General features: G+C 38.3%; 1 protein-coding gene across 3 annotated transcripts; it reads right to left on the bottom strand.

Moving 5' to 3' along the window:
- Positions 1-475: 475 nt before the first annotated feature.
- On the bottom strand, positions 476-14,802 carry LOC112502863 (receptor homology region, transmembrane domain- and RING domain-containing protein 2-like). 3 transcript variants are annotated; one of them, XM_025106876.1, is made up of 4 exons: positions 14,326-14,802; positions 13,712-13,933; positions 4,266-4,670; positions 476-1,341 (listed from the first exon to the last, which is right to left on the bottom strand). In XM_025106876.1, exons 1-4 carry the CDS (start codon positions 14,444-14,446, stop codon positions 788-790), a joined length of 1,302 nt encoding a protein of 433 aa, XP_024962644.1. In that variant the 5' UTR covers positions 14,447-14,802; the 3' UTR covers positions 476-787. The 3 variants fall into 3 exon arrangements, with proteins under 3 accessions (XP_024962644.1, XP_024962646.1, XP_024962645.1); XM_025106878.1 differs by lacking the exons at positions 13,712-13,933; positions 14,326-14,802 and adding an exon at positions 10,972-11,099; XM_025106877.1 differs by lacking the exons at positions 13,712-13,933; positions 14,326-14,802 and adding an exon at positions 6,340-7,242.
- Positions 14,803-20,486: the final 5,684 nt, after the last annotated feature.

Below are 20,486 nucleotides of genomic sequence, written 5' to 3' on the forward strand. Positions count from 1 at the left end.
TAATCAACCTCTATATATGTATATATATATATATATACATATATATGTATATATATATATATATACATATATATGTATATATATATATATAGAGAGAGAGAGAGATAGGGGGGATTAAATGCAAACCAAATGTATAAACTGTGAAACCCTTATTCAACTAATCTTAATTCTTATTTTTTCTTTTTGTTAATTATGAGGGTTGAATAGTAGTTTTTTATTGTGGAGAGACATTAATTGTAGACGTTATCATCTTCATTCTATTAATTTTAGTAAATAAATTTCATCAAAATAAGAAATAAATTAAAAAATTTAATTTTTACATAAAAACAAAAATAACACAATTTCATGAAAAAATTTCACTAAATATACTAATAAAATCGACAATTTATATAAATGACTTGGTTTACATTTTCTCTCTCATGTATATTTATGTATATGTATGTATCTATTGGCAATGAAATGGTACATTTTCCATGAGTGCAAAATAAACCCTTTATTTAGATGATTTTACATACCATCCATCATACTACAATGTACAAAAATCTGCTATAGATTCTGCTCAACAATAACTTTGGGGGTACAATCCATAATTTGCATATAAACAAGAAGCTGTGTATCCACTATTCACTTTCATAAAAGCAACCCATACCATGTCTACTAATATGCCCGTCCAAACAAATAAGTATAACTCACCGATCACAAACATGAAATAAAGATGAAAAGCAACACAACAATATCAGCGGAAAGTAGAATTAATGTACAGATAGATATAGATGGATAGATAGTTTCAACATTCTGGGAGGGACTGAGCTGAAGCAAAGGGAGAAAAGCTAGCAGCAGAGTCAGCATGGCGCAAAGGATGAGGCTGCTGACTAGAGGACCACATAAAACTTGATGAAGCGTTTACTGGACTGGGATAATATGAAGACATGTGTCGGGAATTTAGTGGCGACAATGAAGGGTATCCCAAGGAGTTTGAGGAGATCAAATGGGAGGCACAAGATCTATGTGAAGAAGCGTTCCTAATGTCTAATGAGCTTCGTGTTGGACTAAGATATGGGGATTGAAGTGACTGCAGATTGTAGCGAGTGCTCGAAGAGACAGAATGGATATTAGAACCTGTATGTGGAGATGCTTGGCCAATTTGTATTGCTCTTGAAGATGCATAAGATGATGAATACGTAGAAGATAATATAGTTGACGAAGCCACAGAAGCCGAAAGCAATGGCGTGCGTTCTGATGCTGGTGGGTCTCCCGTGCTGGTTCTCGCATCACGCTTGCAAACAGGGCAAAAGGTTCTCCAGGAAGTTAGCCAAGCATCCACACAAATTGCGTGAAATTCTGTCAACAACAAAAAGAACAGAAAATTTCATGAGATTGCAAACTACAGAATATGTAATCAATTATCTCATGTTTTGTGCATATTGTCTTTGGTGGCCAAGCATTCTACCCTAACAGGTCCCACCACCATCTTATATAGCTTACATATATATATATATATATATATATATATATATTTCTGTTGCAATGGGACTTTTAAATCCCATAATAGATCCCAAAGATTGTCAACAGTTTATAGACCCCATCTTATCCTAGAATCCTGCCTTATCATTGAACTGACAATCTTGTCAATATCTCCACCTTCATATAATACTAATCCCAAATAACAGGAATCTTCCATAACATGTCATGTCTGGAAATGTTTACGACATGTTTTCGCTTCCCTACTAAATCAGCTTTAATCTAAAACCTCTAGGTTCTGGGCTGCATTTCTCAACCTCGAATTTACATTAAAAGCTTATATAGCCTAACTAAGCAAACACAATATCTTTAGCCAAAATCATGACAGGATAAGTTTCTTTGCAACCTGATGGTTGCTTTTCCGTTAAGTCCTGTATGGATAGAGTTGTCTATAAATTGAGGAGGTTTTTGTTTGGGAGGTTTCTTTCATAGATGGAAGAAGCGTGTTTTTCAATCGGGAGGGGCAGGTATGGGAAAAAAACTTGGCTTCTGCATAAAGTTTCCCCGTAAAAGCTTACTGAATAAGCCACTTTCTATACCACTATGCCACTACCAAACAGTCATGTATAGCCGACCGAATAAGCTGTCCCATTAAGTTCACTACGCGGCTAATAACCTTGCCCTAAATCAAAGGACTTAACATTAAACATTTGCATAACCCAACAAGAGTAGAGACAACTTCTGCTGCATTCACATTCATTTACATAATCAAACATATATATAATCACATGCACATACATCACACATAAACTTTCTTATTTTGAAGAGCTAACATTACTCTCCATGGAACACTATGCTATACCTTCAGCAAATACCACATCCCCATGAGTTCTTAATGCAAGAATTAACCTTTGTTGTATATGTTCATGGCATAGAACAAAACCAATCTTTTGATATGTGTCGACCTTGAAACCATGCACAGTAGCTAGTTCCTGTGGTTCCATCAAATACTATGCACAAGATCTATCAGTACACATATTAGTAGATCAGGATTAAGGCAAAAGTGCATCTTCTTGGTCTTACGAAAAGAAACTACTGCTCCGTACTATGGCTACCTCCTCCATAATGGGTCCCCAACCTTGATATGAAAGCTATATCAAACCAATAGTTTTAACGACTTTCATCTTTTATGGAGCTATAGGTGTAAACCTTCTATAAGTAGCATGTAATTAACTTATTAATTACCCTGCACTCCTATCACTATTTCCATTGAACAAGCACCAATATAACCCCTCCATTCTCTAACCACATCCTTGACTAGAAGCCATTGGTACTCTCTTTGATGCATTTGATGTGAGACAGGTCCCTAGTTTCCATTTTCTTATCATAGCCAACTATTGTAAGTCATTCTTTTGTATAATTTCTTAGATGTTTTACCAATAGCTTCCCTTACTATTTTCTTAGGGGCCATTTACCTAAACACTTGCCTGGTACAGAGTAAGATTTTAGTCCACCAAAATGGCATCATATGCAACAATTTACCCAGTAAGTGATGGCAACAACTCTCTCGGTCCTTTCCTTCGCTCTTACCGGGTAAAATTTTTGGTACTTGTCATATTCATCTGGTAAGGTAATGTGACTTGGTAAGCACTTGCCTGGGTAAGCGCTTGGCAAACGGCCCCTTAGCTTCTAGATTTGCTATTCATTTTGTTTACTCTACAATCATGTAAGAGTACATAGCATCCTTTATCCTCTTAATAAACTCTCATGCCTCCGTGTTCCACTGACAAAGAACTCATGCTATGACGTCTACTTCCTCTGCTTCCCACCTACCATCCCCTTATGCATGCCATCATCTCTTTCCACATCTTGCCTTCTTTGATGGCCTTCTACATTTCACCACCAAATTGGATTTCTCATTCCATTGGTCAGCAAGCATGTCTAATGCGGATTCCGCCAATAAGTCCACTTTGTCTGACTAGAAACTCTTTGAGGTACAATTTTACGATTTGGCATGGCACAGAATCTTAATCCTATTCGGAACAAAGTTAATATCGTCATGTCCTTAATTATTACTATCGTATCCAAACCTCTATGAATTTTTTCCAATCCTCTACTATCTCTACATGAATGACCATTATGATCATATAAAAATCTTATTGTCAAGCCCTATATACTAAATGAATCCTTGTAGGTCCTCCCAAATTGTCTTATGATATATTCACTCAAGCATATATGAGGACAAATGCACTAACCACATGCATAAGCATCTATCTAAAGCTACAACATTTTTCTGGATCTTATCCATTACAACATGTTTCTCTTCCCTTGGTTATCATGCAATTTAGACATTAAAATATGTGTTCTCACTAGAGGCAAGAGCCCAATTGAGGGGTTTAAAAACTTTTTCCATTGTCATTATATTTCTTAATCTGAAGTATTAGTCTAGAATATAACTTATACCGAGACAAAAAGACTACTTCAAAACATTAAGAATTCGAATCTTAATCATGCACATAGAGACTGACCCCGTGTTTTTTAGAAGTATAACTGTCACCACAAATTACGAACCTCAGCACCACTTTCTAACAGAAGCGAGGCTTAAAAAGGTTCCAGAAATAAGTCACTCCCATAAGCACATTCCGTTTCTTTATCTTTTTCCTTGTCTTCATCATGAAGATCTTATGATTACAATAGGTGATATTGATATCATTATTCAAAGTGGATACAGAGAAAGAGAAGCAAAAGATCTCATGTTGTCCTCTGGTAGAGCAATATAGAAATAAACAAAAGAGAAGACTTACTGTGTCGGCATGGCAGAATTCTAAGCCTATCCCCAACATTGTAATCTTCAAGACATATCGCACATGTTGCTGACGTGCAGTTGTCTTCTAAAACAGCTGTAAATATTAGGCTTGGCATGGCTTTCACCAGCCGACTACTCATCCCATGGAATTCTCGAACACGAGAAGCTTGTGGACGTTCTCGTCTAATGCGATGCCTACGGACAAAGAAACAAGTTGCCAGTACCGCAGACATAGCCAGCAAGGAAATGAAAGATATGGCCATGATTGACCATGCCGAGTTCTCATAGCTTGGGATGATCCACACTTCTATTGAAGTAATACCAGCATACTTTCTGAGCTTTAGGCCTGATGCTTTTGATACAAATACGGCATGTATAACTATACCAGCTGAGCTCCCTGCCACTAAAATTATAAAGAGCCTAGATTAGACATTTGAATACTCCATCCGGCCCAAAATAAATGCCATAATAAAAAATTACACCTTTTAATTAACTGAATGACAAATTTACCCATTAATGATTAAGGCAAACGTTCTCTCTCTCCATCTCTATCGACTTTTTAATATTCATTGTCATAATAAAGGTAGAGTTGAAAATTGAGTAAATTACTATGCTGTTACAACAGTCAAAACCTGAAATAGCGGTCAGGACCATGATTTGATATAGCGGATATCGTGATGGTATAGCGGTTCACAAATAGCAGTTCATGTAATAATTACAATTATATATAAATGTTTGAATGTATACATAACATAATATATATTTTGAAGATGAACATAAGAACACGTGAATAGAAGAGATGACGAGCAATCGCTGTTGGAAGACAATGTTGTTGTGAAGAGAAGATGTAGAATAGTAGACTGGAATAGAAGGGATGAGAGAGGAATAGCGAGTTTACACACCAATATTGCAAATTAAAATCATCCCCCAAGCTCGTAATCCCTTAACCGACTTCTCTAGACCCTTTAGAATGCCAACTGAAGGCCCAACTCCTTATTGCAGTTTTCACACCGCTATTGCAAATCAAAATTGTGGCCTAATTGCAGTGATTAGTGCCGCTATTAGCAGAACCACTATTTCACTTAGGACCGCTAACCGCTATAGGACCGCAATTAACAACATAGGTAAATTAGCAACCTATATTTGGAAGCAGAAACTTATTTTGGGACAAACTTAAATAGAAATGTAGGCACGTATTTTGGGACAGAGGGAGTATTAAGTAAACCCATTGTGTCTTGTACGAACTTAATACGTTAACAATCACCAAGGAATAGCTGAGTAAGATGTTTGAAATACAACAGATTTCATATTTTTGTGCAGAAATTAGCCCAATGTCTAAGAAAAGAAAATGCACAAACAGTATTGATAAGAAATGTTGTCAATCCCTCACTTTATTAAAAGAATTCATATATCATCATCAACAGCCAACTTGAGAACCAAACTTGTTCTAAAATAATGCCTATCAAGCACTAAGAAGTAAACACACTCATAATCCATCCCGCATTAAATGTCCCCTTTCTCAATATAGGCAAAATAGTGGTCACTGGTCATTTATAGTTTTTTCAAATACATGTCAAAGCGAAAAAAATTACCAATTACATATGTATACTCTCACAATCATATTAATAACATCATTTTCCAATATTAATAACATCATATCCACAATAACACAGTTTCAGAAATCTATAACCGTTACACTTTTTAATTAACGGATTGACAATTTTTACTCCTCACAGTAAAAGCAAACCTTCTCTCTCTCTCCATCTCATCACTCTTAAATATTTGTGTCATAATTAAGGGTAAAGCTGAAAATTTAGTAAACTATAAATATCTATCTTGGAAGTGGTAATATATTTTGGAACAAACTAAAATAGAAATGTGAACACTTATTTTGGGGCAAGTATCAACTAACATGGTTAACTCGGGACAAAAAGAGAAGGGAAAATCAATTTGACAAATATGGTATCATATCTCAATCACTACTAAGGATTTTGTCATGCACTGACCTAAGCCCAAGCCTGTCCATACTTGTTATTGTAGAAGAAATCAGAAGGGGTATTTTGAGTACTTACTTGCAATAAATCCTGTATGAAAAGGGAAGATGTAGGAGGTGTAGGGCATGCAGATATTTCCTTTGTAATGTTGGAGAGTACAGCCTCTCGAATAGCCATGTTCCTTTTCATTTAAGCAGTGAAATACATATGCTTTGGTTCTCTGTTTCCATTCCATATTGTTTTTCCATTGAAACTCTCAGTTGTTTGAATCAATCCCATTCATAATAAATTGGCATCAGAGTAGTTCCAAATCCATGGAGATAGATACAAGTGCATAGAAGATTGAAATCCATGAAGAAGGTGATCTGGTCCATTGCTTCCTATCTTCAACAGCTCTTCCGTGTGATCAGAATAATCTCATCACTCAGGAATTCGCAGTGATGAGGATTGAAAATGATAAGTTTCGTTCCACACCCTGGGCTGAGATACTTACCATCCGATCCAAAACTATCCTCCACACCAATCCTCCATCATCGGTTGTCTTACCCGGAGGATTTACCACCACCAATGAAAGGGCCATCTAGGGAATTAATCCTAATCAGCCATGATAGCCTCGTAGTCGAGACAGTGATCATAAATGGAGGAGAAGAATGAAGAAAAAGGAGATTCGATCGATTATTGTGAAGGTATTTTAAGGCGAATGTATTTTAAGGCGAATGTATCTGAAATACAATGACATATGATTCAGCCAATTGTTCATCCATAGTTGTTGCGAATATCTCTAATCAGATTTCTACAACCACATGATTACGTCTGGATCTCAAGTAGGACTAGAGTGTTTCTCGAGTCGGTTATGATACTGTGGTCTTCTTTACCATGGAACTATGCTGTTACTGCGGTCAAAATACAAAATATCGGTCAGGACCGATATTCTATATTTCGGTTATATCAGTGATATATCGGTCCAAAATAGCGGTTAATATAATATTTCTTAGAATTATATATGTATATATATATTATATATATGCATCCATAGACATCATATGCATTAATTAGAGTTTAGAAATATAGTTTCAAAATTAAAACATCACATAAACAAGTCTCACAAAACAAAATGGGAAAAGTGTTCAAAAACGAGCTAATCGCAAGCAATAGGTTCGGGCATCCGAGTCAACATCATCTAATACGTTCACTTCTTCGTGAGACTTGACAATTTGCTGAGAAGAGAAAGAGATCGAGAAAAGAAAAGAAGCTAGACCGTGAAGATGAAGGAGACCAAGAAGAGAAATAAGCGTGAACTGTGAAAGACCCGAGAAGAGAAGAAGCGTGAACTGTGATGAACCGAAAAGAGAACAAGTGTGAAACCTAATATATGTGTTGACTGATTAACCAAATAAAGAGGCCCAAAAAACTAAGCCCAAGCATTTGCCTTACAGAAAATCGGTATATCGGACCGATTTTTCCATCAAAATATCGGTGAAATATTGGTAAATATCGGCGATATTATCGGATCCGATATTTCACCACCAATATTTTTCCAGAGACTGATATTCGATATATTGCCGAAATATCGCGATTTTAACAGCATAGCCATGAAACTGGACAAAGGCCGTAGAGCGGAGATCAAGCGTGGGATATCAGTCCTAAAAAGAAAAGACAGAAATGTTATTAAGGCCCATATTAGTAAATCTAGTATGGCCCAAGCCAATCAAGTAATTTCAAGTTGTGTCAGTCTTATGCACAAAGTAACACGAACAATTAACTTCTCGATGGACTCTCTGGTGTTAACAGCGCATGGGGAATTTTGGTTGAGCGTCGATTATTAGAAACTGCCACCACAGCTGCTACGACCACCACCGTTGCCAAAGTACAACCTCAATCACTGTTGTTGCCGCCCTGGCAGACCCCCGCTGCCATCAACGCTATTATCACCACCGTTGCCACCGCCAACCGCACCACGTGGTGAACCGATGGACAATTCTAGTCTACAATGCTCCTTGCAACCGCCAACTAGGGGTGCTCATAGGTTGGGTTGTTCGGGTTAAAGGCAAATCTCAACCTAACCTAACCCAACCCAACCTGACTCACCGAAACTGTACAGATTGGTTAGGTTGATACTTTGGTACATCAAAATATTGTTGTTCTTTACTCATAATTTATTTTTCATCAACAACCATTTGGTACAATATATCCATACTTCTTAAATCTTAAGTATATCACATTCAATTAATTTTCTCAATTTGCATATATATTTATGTTCACAATTACTATACATACATACAAAGGAGTTATATAAAGATGGAGAATAGATTGAAAATACATGTATTTGAAGAGGATACATGATGGTGTAATCGTCTAATGTACATATTAATAGAGACTCAATGATCATATTAAATCCAATAAATAAAAGGATATCGGGTTCATGGGTTGGGTTGGGTTCAAATTGAAGTAACCCAATAACTACGATGTGAAGATTTTACAACTCGATTAGACATTGGGTTGCTTCGGGTTGAGTTATTCGCTTTGGGTTGGGTTGGGTTGATCGGTTTTTTAGCACCTCTACCGCCAACTGGAAAAAGTTAAATTGTTGTGACGGAGAATGGAATAGTAAATATCAATTTATCAAATCTGAATCAAAGGAAATAACCATCAATGGAATTCATATGGTTGTAAGAACACTATCAAAGGATAACCAAAGGATTGGTAAACCCTCTGCCCAAGCTGATTCTCTCAACAAAAAGGTAATTACTCACATGCCTCACTACAATACCCAACATTCTATATTTATAGTCTTCTCTCACTACCAATCAACTGGGTCTATCAGAGCCCTACACTTGTCCCTTCTCCTTACTACAAGACGATTCTTTATTTCCAAGGTCTGGGTTGATCATCTAGGCATGGGCTTAGGCTATTGGGTCGTTCCCCATCAATGCTGCAAAGAGCAGGCTTGTCCTCAAGCCTGAAATCAGGGAACCGAGTTTGAATGGCAGTTGCATCCTCCCAAGTATGTTCTTTAATGCCGTCATATTCCCATAATCCTTCATGAATTTCCTGTAGCCCCCATGAAACCAAGAAATCCCCGGATAACCTTGGTATTTTTGGGGCCGGCTAATCTTGAATGGCCGAGATCTTGAACGGTCCCATTCACCCCCCATGACCATCAAAGATGTGTCCCAACTATTCAACCAATTGGAGTCTCCAATTGGGTTTGCTGAGCTGTTGTAGCCTCTATATCTGCCGATAAGAGACCAAGTTATTCTTCCAGCCATGTATTTAACGAGGATTGGTTGAAAGGTGAAGACGAGACTCCATGCAACTAGTTGAGAGTCTCGTGTTTCCAAAACCACATTTGTTGGGTCTGCCAATTAAAAACGACATCCCCCAGGTCCTAACCAAGCTATGCCGAGAATCATGTCTAAGGATCCCAAAATCGTAGATTAAGGCATCTACAACGCAAGTGAAGGTACCCAATTGTATTGAAACTCCACGACACATCTTTGAAATCCGAACCCGAGTACCATCCCTAAAGGCTGAAACTGATGGAAAGGGGGTTTATTAATTTAATTTGTAGGCCCAGAGTTACTGCTAGTTGTTTAGAAAGGAAGTTATGTGTTGCTCTACTATCGACCAAAAATAGGGCAAAAATGCCCCGTAATTCTCCCGCTAATTTAAGCGTCATCAAGGTCGAAAAGGAGTCTGATGCCAACCCATAGAATTCGAGTGCATTACAGTCCACCTGGGGCCATATCATAATCTAACTTTTCTTGGATACAACGAATCTTTTCGTCTTCACCCAACTCTTCGCCGTCGGTCAACAAAATCACACGAAATTGTCCCTCAACGCACTTATGTTGAGGAGATTATTTCTACCCACAACCGAAATATAACCTATGTGCATCGATCTTCCCACTCTTGCTTAGTAAGATGTCGAGTTCATGGATATCGGTGGACTAGCATGTTGGTTTTGGAAGTACCGCAGACTCTATAGTGGACCTGGCCCGTAGGAGGATTGGGCCTATCTAATTAAGTTAAAGGTATTGGGCTTATCTACGCGCGTAGGGCTGAGTCTTTTTGGGTGTATTTCCAGGATTAGTTCAAACCGTGAGTCTCGTTATTGAACGAGGTTTTATCCCTTGCGTTGGTTTTATCCCCATGAATGGTCGTGGTTGTTGCTACATGACAGGCAAGATCCATTGCTTGGTTGCACGTAACAGGGCGGAGGGCTCTAACCCAGTTTTTGATATCGATTTGAAGACCATGAAGAAACATTCTGATCAATTGTTCTTCAGATTGATCGGGGAGGCAGACAGCGTACGAAACTCTATCTACTCATCAATATCTCCTTGAAACAGAGATCCCAAAGCTTTGTGTGTATTAATATATTAGTCCCACCGAATCAGGTCACCAATGTTACTTGAAATTGCTCTCAGGTGGTGTGTGGGTGTTTGATTAATAAATTGGTCAACCAATTGAGAGTTGAACCATCCATACACATCTGAGTTAGTTTTAGTTTCCGAGGAGTGTGGTGAACCTGAAAATAGAGCTTAGCCTTGGTAATCAATCCCCTTGGATCTACTCCTTCGAATACAGGAAGCTTTACTTTAGGCATGGAAAATATGGTGGTTTTAAAATGGTTGTTTCTAACGAAAGATTCCAGACCTCAATTTAGGGTTTTCTCACCAAAATCGTGATCAGCCATCTTCGAATTACCTTTAAATGCTAATGCCTCCCATTCATTGTGTGCCCTGGTATTTTTGGTAATCTTTCGCCAACTTCTCGAGAGATTTGGGCAATTCATTAAGGATCTCCTTAATAGAGTTGATCAACAAGGAGAGATCCTTCACCTTGTTATTGAGGGCTTCGACTTTCCCGTCTTAAGCATCAATCCTTGATTGCAATTGGGTATTCACCCGAGTCTCGGGAGCGGCCATCGTTACCTGGCAATGGAATCAAATTGATAGAGAACGGAACAGTAAGTATCAACTTATCAAATCTGAATAAAGGAATCATATGGTTGTAAGAACAAAATCAAAGGATAACCAAAGGACTGGTAAACCCTCTTCCAAGGTCCAAGCTGTTAACAACCCAATCTCTTAGCAGAAAGGTAATTACTCGCATGCCTCACAACAATAGCCAACATACTTTATTTATAGTCTTTTCTCACTACCAATCAACTGGATCTATCGTATCCCTACACTTGTCCCTTGCTCCTCACAAGAAGATGATTCTTTATTTCCAAGGCCTAGGCTGATCATCCAGGCATGGGCTTGGGTAATTGGGTCGTTCCCTATAATCTTGCAGTTTCTCTTTGGGGATGAGAAAAAGAATCTTCGTAAAGGAATCTCCAAGGTCAATATAGGGACTCAACTGAAAGAAACTAAGGAGAGAAATCATATTGGGGAGGAAGAAACACTAGTGTAGGTGGAGGTATCGTTAAAAGAGGTGGAGTTTATTAAAGAGAAAAATGGGGAAGTGGGGGATTTCTTAAAAATCGTGGGAAAGAAATGCATAGTAGATATCTTCAACAACATGAACAGACACCTGACAAAAGCAATCTTAATGTTCCAAACTCTCTCTTTCATGTTTCTTTTAAGGATACTTGCAAGAGGTTTGGCCTTGATTTTCAGACGACACCTACTATGAATACAATTGACAATGGTGAGAAACCTCAGATAGGTAATGAATGGAATCGAGCATATAGCATTGGTCAAAAGAGATGTGAGAGTTTTTATTTTGGTCAATGTTGGCTTAGTTGAAGAGGTGATATTGGCAGCCACAACATTAGGGTGAAACAACTAAAACAAAGACATTTTGCTGACAATCAAGATTTGATAATTTTCCCTTTAGATTTAGACCCAATTCAATTTTCCTCCTATTCGGGTTGGTTCACCAGGGAATTGATTGTTTAAGGGAATTGATTGTTAATCTGGCGTTTGGCAAAGAAAAAAGTGGATCTCAAATTATTTCATGGATCCGTTGGAATCAATTTAGGCCCATCCCATAAGTAGCTCATGAGACGTCTCAAGGCAAGCAAGGCCCAATTGCATCTTGACATCAATTTTATTTTGGGTCGGCATATCACCATGCAACTGACTTGTTTTCCTCTTGGTCTTGCAACCATTTTTTTATATAAGGTCACAGTAAACCTATCATGTCTGGTTCAAGTAGATCAATCCACCATTGCTATCAAGGAATCTGTGAAAAAGATTGAAGATTTTCTTGACCTTAGTTATCACTATATGCCTTCGATTTTTGGAAGTAAGCTTGTTGGGCATCTCACACCATGGCTCCAACATTTGGCTGTACAGTGTGAGACTGAGATAAAGGATAAAGTTTTGTTCAATATTGTAGTTTCGATAAAATATCATGCTCTAGCTGATAAGGCAAGTGAGGCGTCCTATAAACTCACCAACACAAGGTCGAAAGTGAGGCATATATTTTGGAAGTGGTTGAGTTTAGCGACAGCGAGTTTGGGAAATGTTGTAACTGGGCAATCACAATTCCTCTATTTTCTCTATCCACCTTGAGGACTAGGTGGTGCGGAATAACGTCATTCGACCTAGGCCCAAGCCCATCCATACTTGTTATTCTACAAAGGGTTAGAAGGGGTATTTTGGGTACTAGCTTAACTTAAATCTAGTATAAAGAGGGATGATGTAGGTGGTGTAGGTCATGCAAATATTTCCCTTGTGATGCTGGAGAGTGTGGCCTCTCGAATAGCCATGTTCCTTTTCATCTAAAGAGTGGAATATATATGACTCTTGTTCTCTATTTCCATTCCTTATTGTTTCCCCATTGAAATTCCCCCAAAAAAATGCACTTCGATTACATATTCATAAAAAATTTATGTTAGGAAATTTGATTGAACTAGAGAAAAATGATGGAACTCGTATGACAAAAGGCACCTCAAAAGGGATTATATATAGACATACACTCACACATATACATACATGATACACCTTCCAACACTTACCGTCTAAAAGGATTCTTTAACCAAAAAAGAGTAGAACTACTCTAGGTCGGCTAAACTAAGAAGATCACCCTGATGCTTATAATCATGATATGCACAAGAGTTCAATGTGTATGAAACATGTGCTACACATGTTCTCTTAGCTATTCTACATCATGAGAATGACACTAAAGTGAGTTCTACTTACCAATGACTAAAAATGTACAAATCCAATTCTCATTTATACGGCTACTTTTGGGATGTATTTCTTACACTTGGATATCAAAGGTACTGATGCAAACAAACTATAAAATATGAAAGATAATGTCTTACAGGTGAACCTAGCAATTCAAAGTGCGTTTTTAACGGTATGCCTACTATGTCTTGGACAATGCCACAATGCAAGATACATCAAATACCTGTATGAGTATATTTAATTACATAAAGGATACCACAATGTAAGTTATACTGATAGAAAAGAGGATAAAGGAAGGGCCATACTTGAAACCAGATCACTATCATCGCTGTTATAGACAATGGCTGCCTTGAATCCTGCAGATTGTGCCCTTCGAACTTTATCCTCAAAGCCACATCCTCCTCTAACCATTAATACAAACGGGTTTATGCTGTCTGCAATCGAGCTATTAGTCAAAGGTGCACAAGCATCCAATGGCTCAGCCAGAAACAATGTCCCGCATTCCCCAGACCCTTTCAGAGGTGGAGCTGGAAAAATGTCAACGAAACATGCAACAGTGTCAAGAGTAATCCATCCTACTTACAAGCGACAACTTGATGACCGATCATGACATACCACAAGCACAAGAATGGAACCCTTATCTTAATCAAAGGGGGTGATTTCTAGACAAGAAAATTATGTATCAATCAAGCATAGACATTTGTACAGAAAACTATCCTGAAGATACTTCTATTTAAGCAAGGTCAAACAATATGTAACAAGTTTGGAATTGCAGAATATGTTCTAACAAACTATGCATGTTTTTGCTACTTTAATTCAACGCAATAATAATCCCGATCAGCTTGAGCTTCAGTTCAGTGACTTCCATAAAATCAAATAAACAGAGAACCAAAAAAAGTGCGCAAATTACCAAACTCACCAAAGTTAGCTTCGATGTCATCAAAAGATAAAGTAACATTATTTCCCATCAAAACAACATTTGCAATCGCCCCGGAAGCCATCAAACAGAGAAAGCTGCAAAACACACAATGATTCAACATTTTTTTTCCTGAATTCACGAACCCACTAAAATTAACGACCCTAAGAAGATCCAAGTTATTCGTTCTAGGAGGAGGGAAAACTAGGGTTTAAAGGGGGATGGAAACATCAGCTTCCATCCTCTGGTGAGACTAGTCAAGCATGTTACAGCTTAGGGCTTTTGTGTGTCTAAAATGACTGAAATGGACTCCAAGTCAAAGCAAAAGATACTGGTTGGAAGAGGGGTTGAGGGGTTTTCCTCCTAATTGAATTGGGGGTAGGATCGATTAGATCAGTGATGATGGGATATAAATTTGGTAATGATTATCCTAAAAGAGTAGTTGGACGAATCGAGAAATAATATTCTTTCGTAGAATGTGGCGACGCCACCGCCAACAGACAAGAAGAGGGACCAGGATGAGGCTTCTAGGTTCATGTTCCCCCAAGTTGTAGTTATTTTAACTTCCACCGATCATAATTAACAAAAATGAATGACAATGATTTTTCCATTTTAAATGAAATTTTTTGTAGTTACCAAAACTTCAATGAATTTTGTTCACTCTAAATGACGAATAAGTTTCTATAAAAAATTCAATGAATGAATTATTATTGAATTTTTTTATTTTAAATGATTAAGTCTCTGTATCTCTATGTTACTTATAAAATATATAGATGAAAATATTAAGAATAGGTTTTTAAGTATCAATTTCTACTGTTTTATGCATGAAAACTTAAATTCTCTTACTTACAACAAGTTATGCTTCATGTACAACTTACTAATACTATACCAACACTCCTCTCAGGAGATTGTGTAAATATAAGAAATTGGTTCATATGTTAATTGTGAATAATGCTAAGTGTAAGTCTGAAGTATCACATTCAAACTTTAGTAATGAAGTGTTTATAGAGTTCGGCAAAAATTCTGAAGACTTGCTTCCAGAGTTAGAAGAAAATCTAAAGAAGTATGTTTAGAATTGAAGAACAAGTCTGAAAAGGCTTTCCGAAGTTCGGGTGTTAAATTTGTACAAGTGCTAAAGTCTTCAGAGTTCGACAGGAAGTTTTTGCAGAGTTAAGGCTAACTCTGGATACTCTATCTAGAGTTAGACACTTAGAAGTTTATCTGAAGACTGTTTCTCAGGATTGAATATTTCATTTATAAAGATACTACAACACATATACATTTGTAATAGGGTTGTCATTAAATCTTGTAACCATAGCATTTGTGTTCAGGTATAAGTAGAAGTTAGTTAGACATTGATTGGTAACTCTTCATACACATATTTTATAGATTTCTTACATCAAATTTATTTGTAATCATTCTTTGATATTCAATACACATGATGATTGCCTTGATCCAATACTTTTCTTGTTAATACTCTTTTGTGTTCTTTATATTCTTGACTGAGATTCATACTACGAGACTTACAGATTATCTTCCCAAAGTGATGATTCATACTCTCATAACACACTCTTAGACGATTATCTTCCTAAGACACTCCCAGAAGATTATCTTCCCCAAAATGATGATCCAAGCTCTTGGTATGATGATTATTAATTCAAGACAATATGTCCATATAGTTAGGGTTTTCATTAATGTGTTGATTTCTTTACCTATTCACTCTCGATCAAAAGCCTTGCATGGACTTAAACAGGCTCCCAAAGCATGGTACCAAACTTTGATTGATTTTCTTTTAAAGTCTGGCTTCAAGAAAGGTACAATTGACATAACTTTGTTTGACATAATTTTTGGCTGACATAATTTTTGGCTCTACTAATTCAAAATTTTGCAAGAATTTTTTGAATTCTTGGACATAATGCAAACTAAGTCTGAAATGAGTATGATGGGTGAATCAAATTTCTTTTTAGAACTTCATATTAAGCAAACACCGAAAGAAATATTAATAAATCAAACTAAGTATGTGAATGATCTTTTAAAAAAAATTAGTATATCTGATTGTTCTTCAATAAAAACTTCAATGGCCACTGGAATTAAACTTGATGCAGATTTAAATGGAAAATATGTTGATTAAAAACTTATAGGAACATGATTGGATCTTTATTATATCTAACTGCTAGTAAACTTGATATTATGTTTGCCACATGTTTCTATGCAAGATATCAAGGTAATTTTAAAGAATCTCATCTTGTAGCTGTGAAAAGAATCCTAAGGTATCTTAAATGTTCACCTTCTTCATGTCTTTGGTATCCTAAGGATCCTGGATTTGATTTAATAGCTTTCACAAATGTTGATCCTGATGGTTGTAAGTTGAACAGAAAAAACACTTCTAGCTCATGTCAATTCTTCGGAGACAAGTTGGTCAGTTGGACTTTAAAAAAACAAAATTATGTTTCAACATCAACTATTGAGACTGAATATGTAGTTACAGTAAGCTGTCGTTCATTGTTAGACTTATTTCTTGCTGTAAAAGTCTTCTAAAAAGAAACCAAGTTCTGAACCACAGGACTTCTGCACAAAGAAGTTGTTGAAACCAAGGCCAGAACTAAAATGATCACAGATGCAGAGCTAGTCGCAAGAAAACAAAGACTCGAAGATGCAGAGCCTCTAGTTCTACTATATAGAGCCTCTGCACCATGCATGTAGAGCATCTGGTCCAAGTTTATAAAGTTTTTCAAGTGTTCAACCAAAGATCTCTCTAGAGCCCTTGCCTATCATAGTCTACCATGTACACATGAAGCGATTATTTCCCCTTTACACGTGGAGATCATATATTGGAGAAAGTGTTAACTTTCCTTTTCTAGGTTATAAATAGGAGTTTTTTTCTTGGGGTTTGTACAAATTTTTATTAAAAAAATCATCATCTTTGTACTTGAGAGAGATTTGTGCATTCTAAGTGATTTTTCACACACTGAATTACAAAGGCCTAAGCTGTTATTTATACTCATTCCTAATGGTTTTTCTGACATGACCTAGATGTACAAATTAATCTAAGCCGTTCAAATAAAGCAGATTACAAACAGTCACGTGATAAGCACGAGCAGCTAACTAACCTAAGTAAAACAGTAAAGAAGTTCTTCACAGAAGATAAAACTGGAGACCCTCTGTGAGTCATCCCAGAGACTCTGCTGGATGTGCCTTGAGAGCACTTGATTCCAGAGGATCATCTTCCAGAACCTCTATGATAGACAACAGTTGACTTGTACGCTTTGTTTACAGAGGACCAGTTTCCAGAATCTCTGTGATAGACAACAGAGGTTCTGTCACACTTCACTTGTACGATTGAACATCTTCTGTTGTTGGTCCTCTGTGGTGGAACCTCTTCTGTCAACACTTGCAGTATTTACTTTTTCCAYACTTTTACATTAAATGAAATGAGAGCTAACAATCTCCCCCTAAGTATGAAAAAGTAAAATTGGAAATTTAAATGTAAGAAATGACTTAATTGAAAGAAAATTACAAGATGAGATAAAAGTTCATCCTCTGAGAAGAATTACAAGAATTAAGATAAATTACAAAATTGTGAAACATGGGCCAAAAACTGGTACAGAAGATTTATCAAACAACAGATTCTGGAAAGTCGTCTACTGCGTATAACATGTCAGACTTGATAGTTCTGTAGACGTTGAAGATCCATTCTCTGAAGTTGATTTGCATTCTGATCGCCTCCAAGATGCGAGACACTTTGCTCAACCTTAGATGTCCTTTGTCCACTTATGCCGCCTCTTCTGTATATCCATTCTAGCGTCTCTGCTGAGTATTTGTGTGATTCAGTTGGATCATAGAACCTTAGGATTTCATCCTTATCCAAATACACAAACCCAAAAGTGGGGTTGTGAATAATGGAGTTTGGATGATACCTAAGTATCCAACCAGGCCTGCTGTATGGAGGGGAGATCTTTAGATCTTTTTGGACTAACCTGACCGCGAGCTCGAAGTCCTTCTGGCTGTAATATCTTACTTGTGCGCGCATGACCTCAAGCAGCCTTCTGAGCGATATTGAGTAGCTTGACCTCCTCTCCATGTAGATGTTGAGAATTTTGTGCATGTAGATGACATCAAACACACAGAGGTTGTGGAGGTCAGCGTCTGTGAATGTATACAGGTTGCCATCTTCCCTCCTTACTATATATTGAGCATAGAGCACATTCTTCTTTAGCATTGTCCTTGGAGAAATTGTCTCTAGGGAGGTGATCATGTGCTCTGAGAAGACTTGCTCACGAGGCCTTGTGAGCTTAGAGAACTGGAACTTGGCTGCGGCAATAGGGAGGCTCTGTGTCTGCTGTAGAGTACCTCCATACTTGAATTTCTTCCAAAGTAGTAACGGGCTCTTTTMTGATTTTTGGCATTGGAATCTTGCTCATAGATTCGAATATTTCAGACACCCTTCATACCGTGGCGGACTCTGGCACCTGGGCTTCTTTTTCCTCCAAAATTGGCCTCTGGGTTGACCCCTCTACAAGGATGGGTTTGACGGTTCCTTGCAGAGCGTCAACCGTACCCGTGGACGTTTCTTGGACTGGTGGGAGTTGTGATGAAGAGCCTTCTCCTTCTCTGCGAGGGATGGGGCCTCTGCCTTTCCTTGCTAGAGCCTCTGCCAGAGATGCCTTTAAAGCTTCAAGGAGTGCTGGGTCGTCTCTGTATTCCTCTTCATTTATTTCTTGTGGAGTCTCTGTGCTAGACGACGACCCCTTCTGTGGTGACTCTACAACTATGCCTTTACCTTTGCCTTTGGGCTCTGGAGCCTTTTCCTTGCCTTTAGAGAATAAGGTAGCTGTAGAGTCCACAATTTTGACGCCTCTGGCAGGAGTCTTCTGTGGCTCTGGTGCTTTCTTCTCGGCCTTCTTCTCCCCCTCATGACGATCATGATCATCACCTTCTTGATCGTCATGGTTCTTTTTGGCTTCTGCCTTGCAAGTATCCAGGGGAGCCTTCTCCAATCTCTGCAAAAATTTGGTGGCCGCCTTCTTCATCTTTTTAATTGCCTCATTTGCAAGCTCAGAGGCGTGATTGATGTCGATCTCTGTTGACCACTTCAGTTTGGAGACGCTTCTGTAGATCTTGCTTCTGAGGAGGTCACCCTCTTTCAYGAGTTGTGATGTGCAGTCTCTGATCGCTGTATTGGAGGCACGTGCCTCTTTGAGAAGACGGTCTGTATGCTTGCATACGAGATTACCCAGAGCTTCAACCATGGCATCAATCTCTCTGCGGGTAGCAAGGTGATTGATGTTGGCCCTTGAGGACTTGGTATCAATACCGTATGTTACCGCAGAGGAAAACATCTGCTTGATTTTGTCTTTGAGAGAGGAGTAATCCGTGTACCCCGCAGAGATGAAGTCGGCAGAGAATTGGGCGGCCATGCCTGACAGTTCAGTCTTCAAGGTTTGGATGGAGGAGGGGTTGAGGCTTAGAGCTTTGAATGCCTCTGTGAGATCATCCTTCTGTAAGACAGAGCTCTGAAGAGTTGAAAGAGTAGACTTGAGTTCTGCTGTGGTTGAGCTCAACTCCTTCAGAGCCTTTGATATTGGTGAAAGGTCTTCTGCCATCGATCAGGAGATAAACAAGCTTTTCAACTCGTCTATCTTTTTGAATATTTCTGTGGCAAAGGTTTTAAGCTCCCCCTTCGTCACATACATATCCTGGGAACCTAAACCACCAACACATGGTGATTTAGTAGCCTCGGAGCGTGAAGCGCCCTCAGGGACTGGTATAGTGTAGTCTGCTCGGGGACTTCCACCAGATCCTCGAACATCTCCCAGAGGAGAGCCTACTGGTGTTCTGTAGATTTCGTACCTTGTAGGTTCAAAGCCTAGCATGGCAGAGTGATCTAGTGGGGACAGAGGGCGTTTTAGACCCTCTATCTCTATGTGCCTCACTTGTGCCTCTGAAGCACGTTTTGGGTGGTCACTCTTGTGTGAAGAGGCAACGAATGCTTCTGTGGGATGTATCGAGTCCTTGGGTGAAGGGACTCTTGTATTAAAACCTTCATCCTTTTGAGAGGATGGAGGAGTATTTTGTGGTTGCCCGGCTGTACGATCCACAGAGGACGAAAGAGTGTCCTCTGCGTGGGTAGGCTGGTTTGGGTTCGGCATGTGCGTGCCTTGTTC

This window comes from Cynara cardunculus, unplaced genomic scaffold (assembly GCF_001531365.2).
Source record: "Cynara cardunculus var. scolymus isolate 2C unplaced genomic scaffold, CcrdV1 Un_Scaffold_2085, whole genome shotgun sequence".
In the NCBI taxonomy this organism is placed as follows: domain Eukaryota; kingdom Viridiplantae; phylum Streptophyta; class Magnoliopsida; order Asterales; family Asteraceae; genus Cynara; species Cynara cardunculus.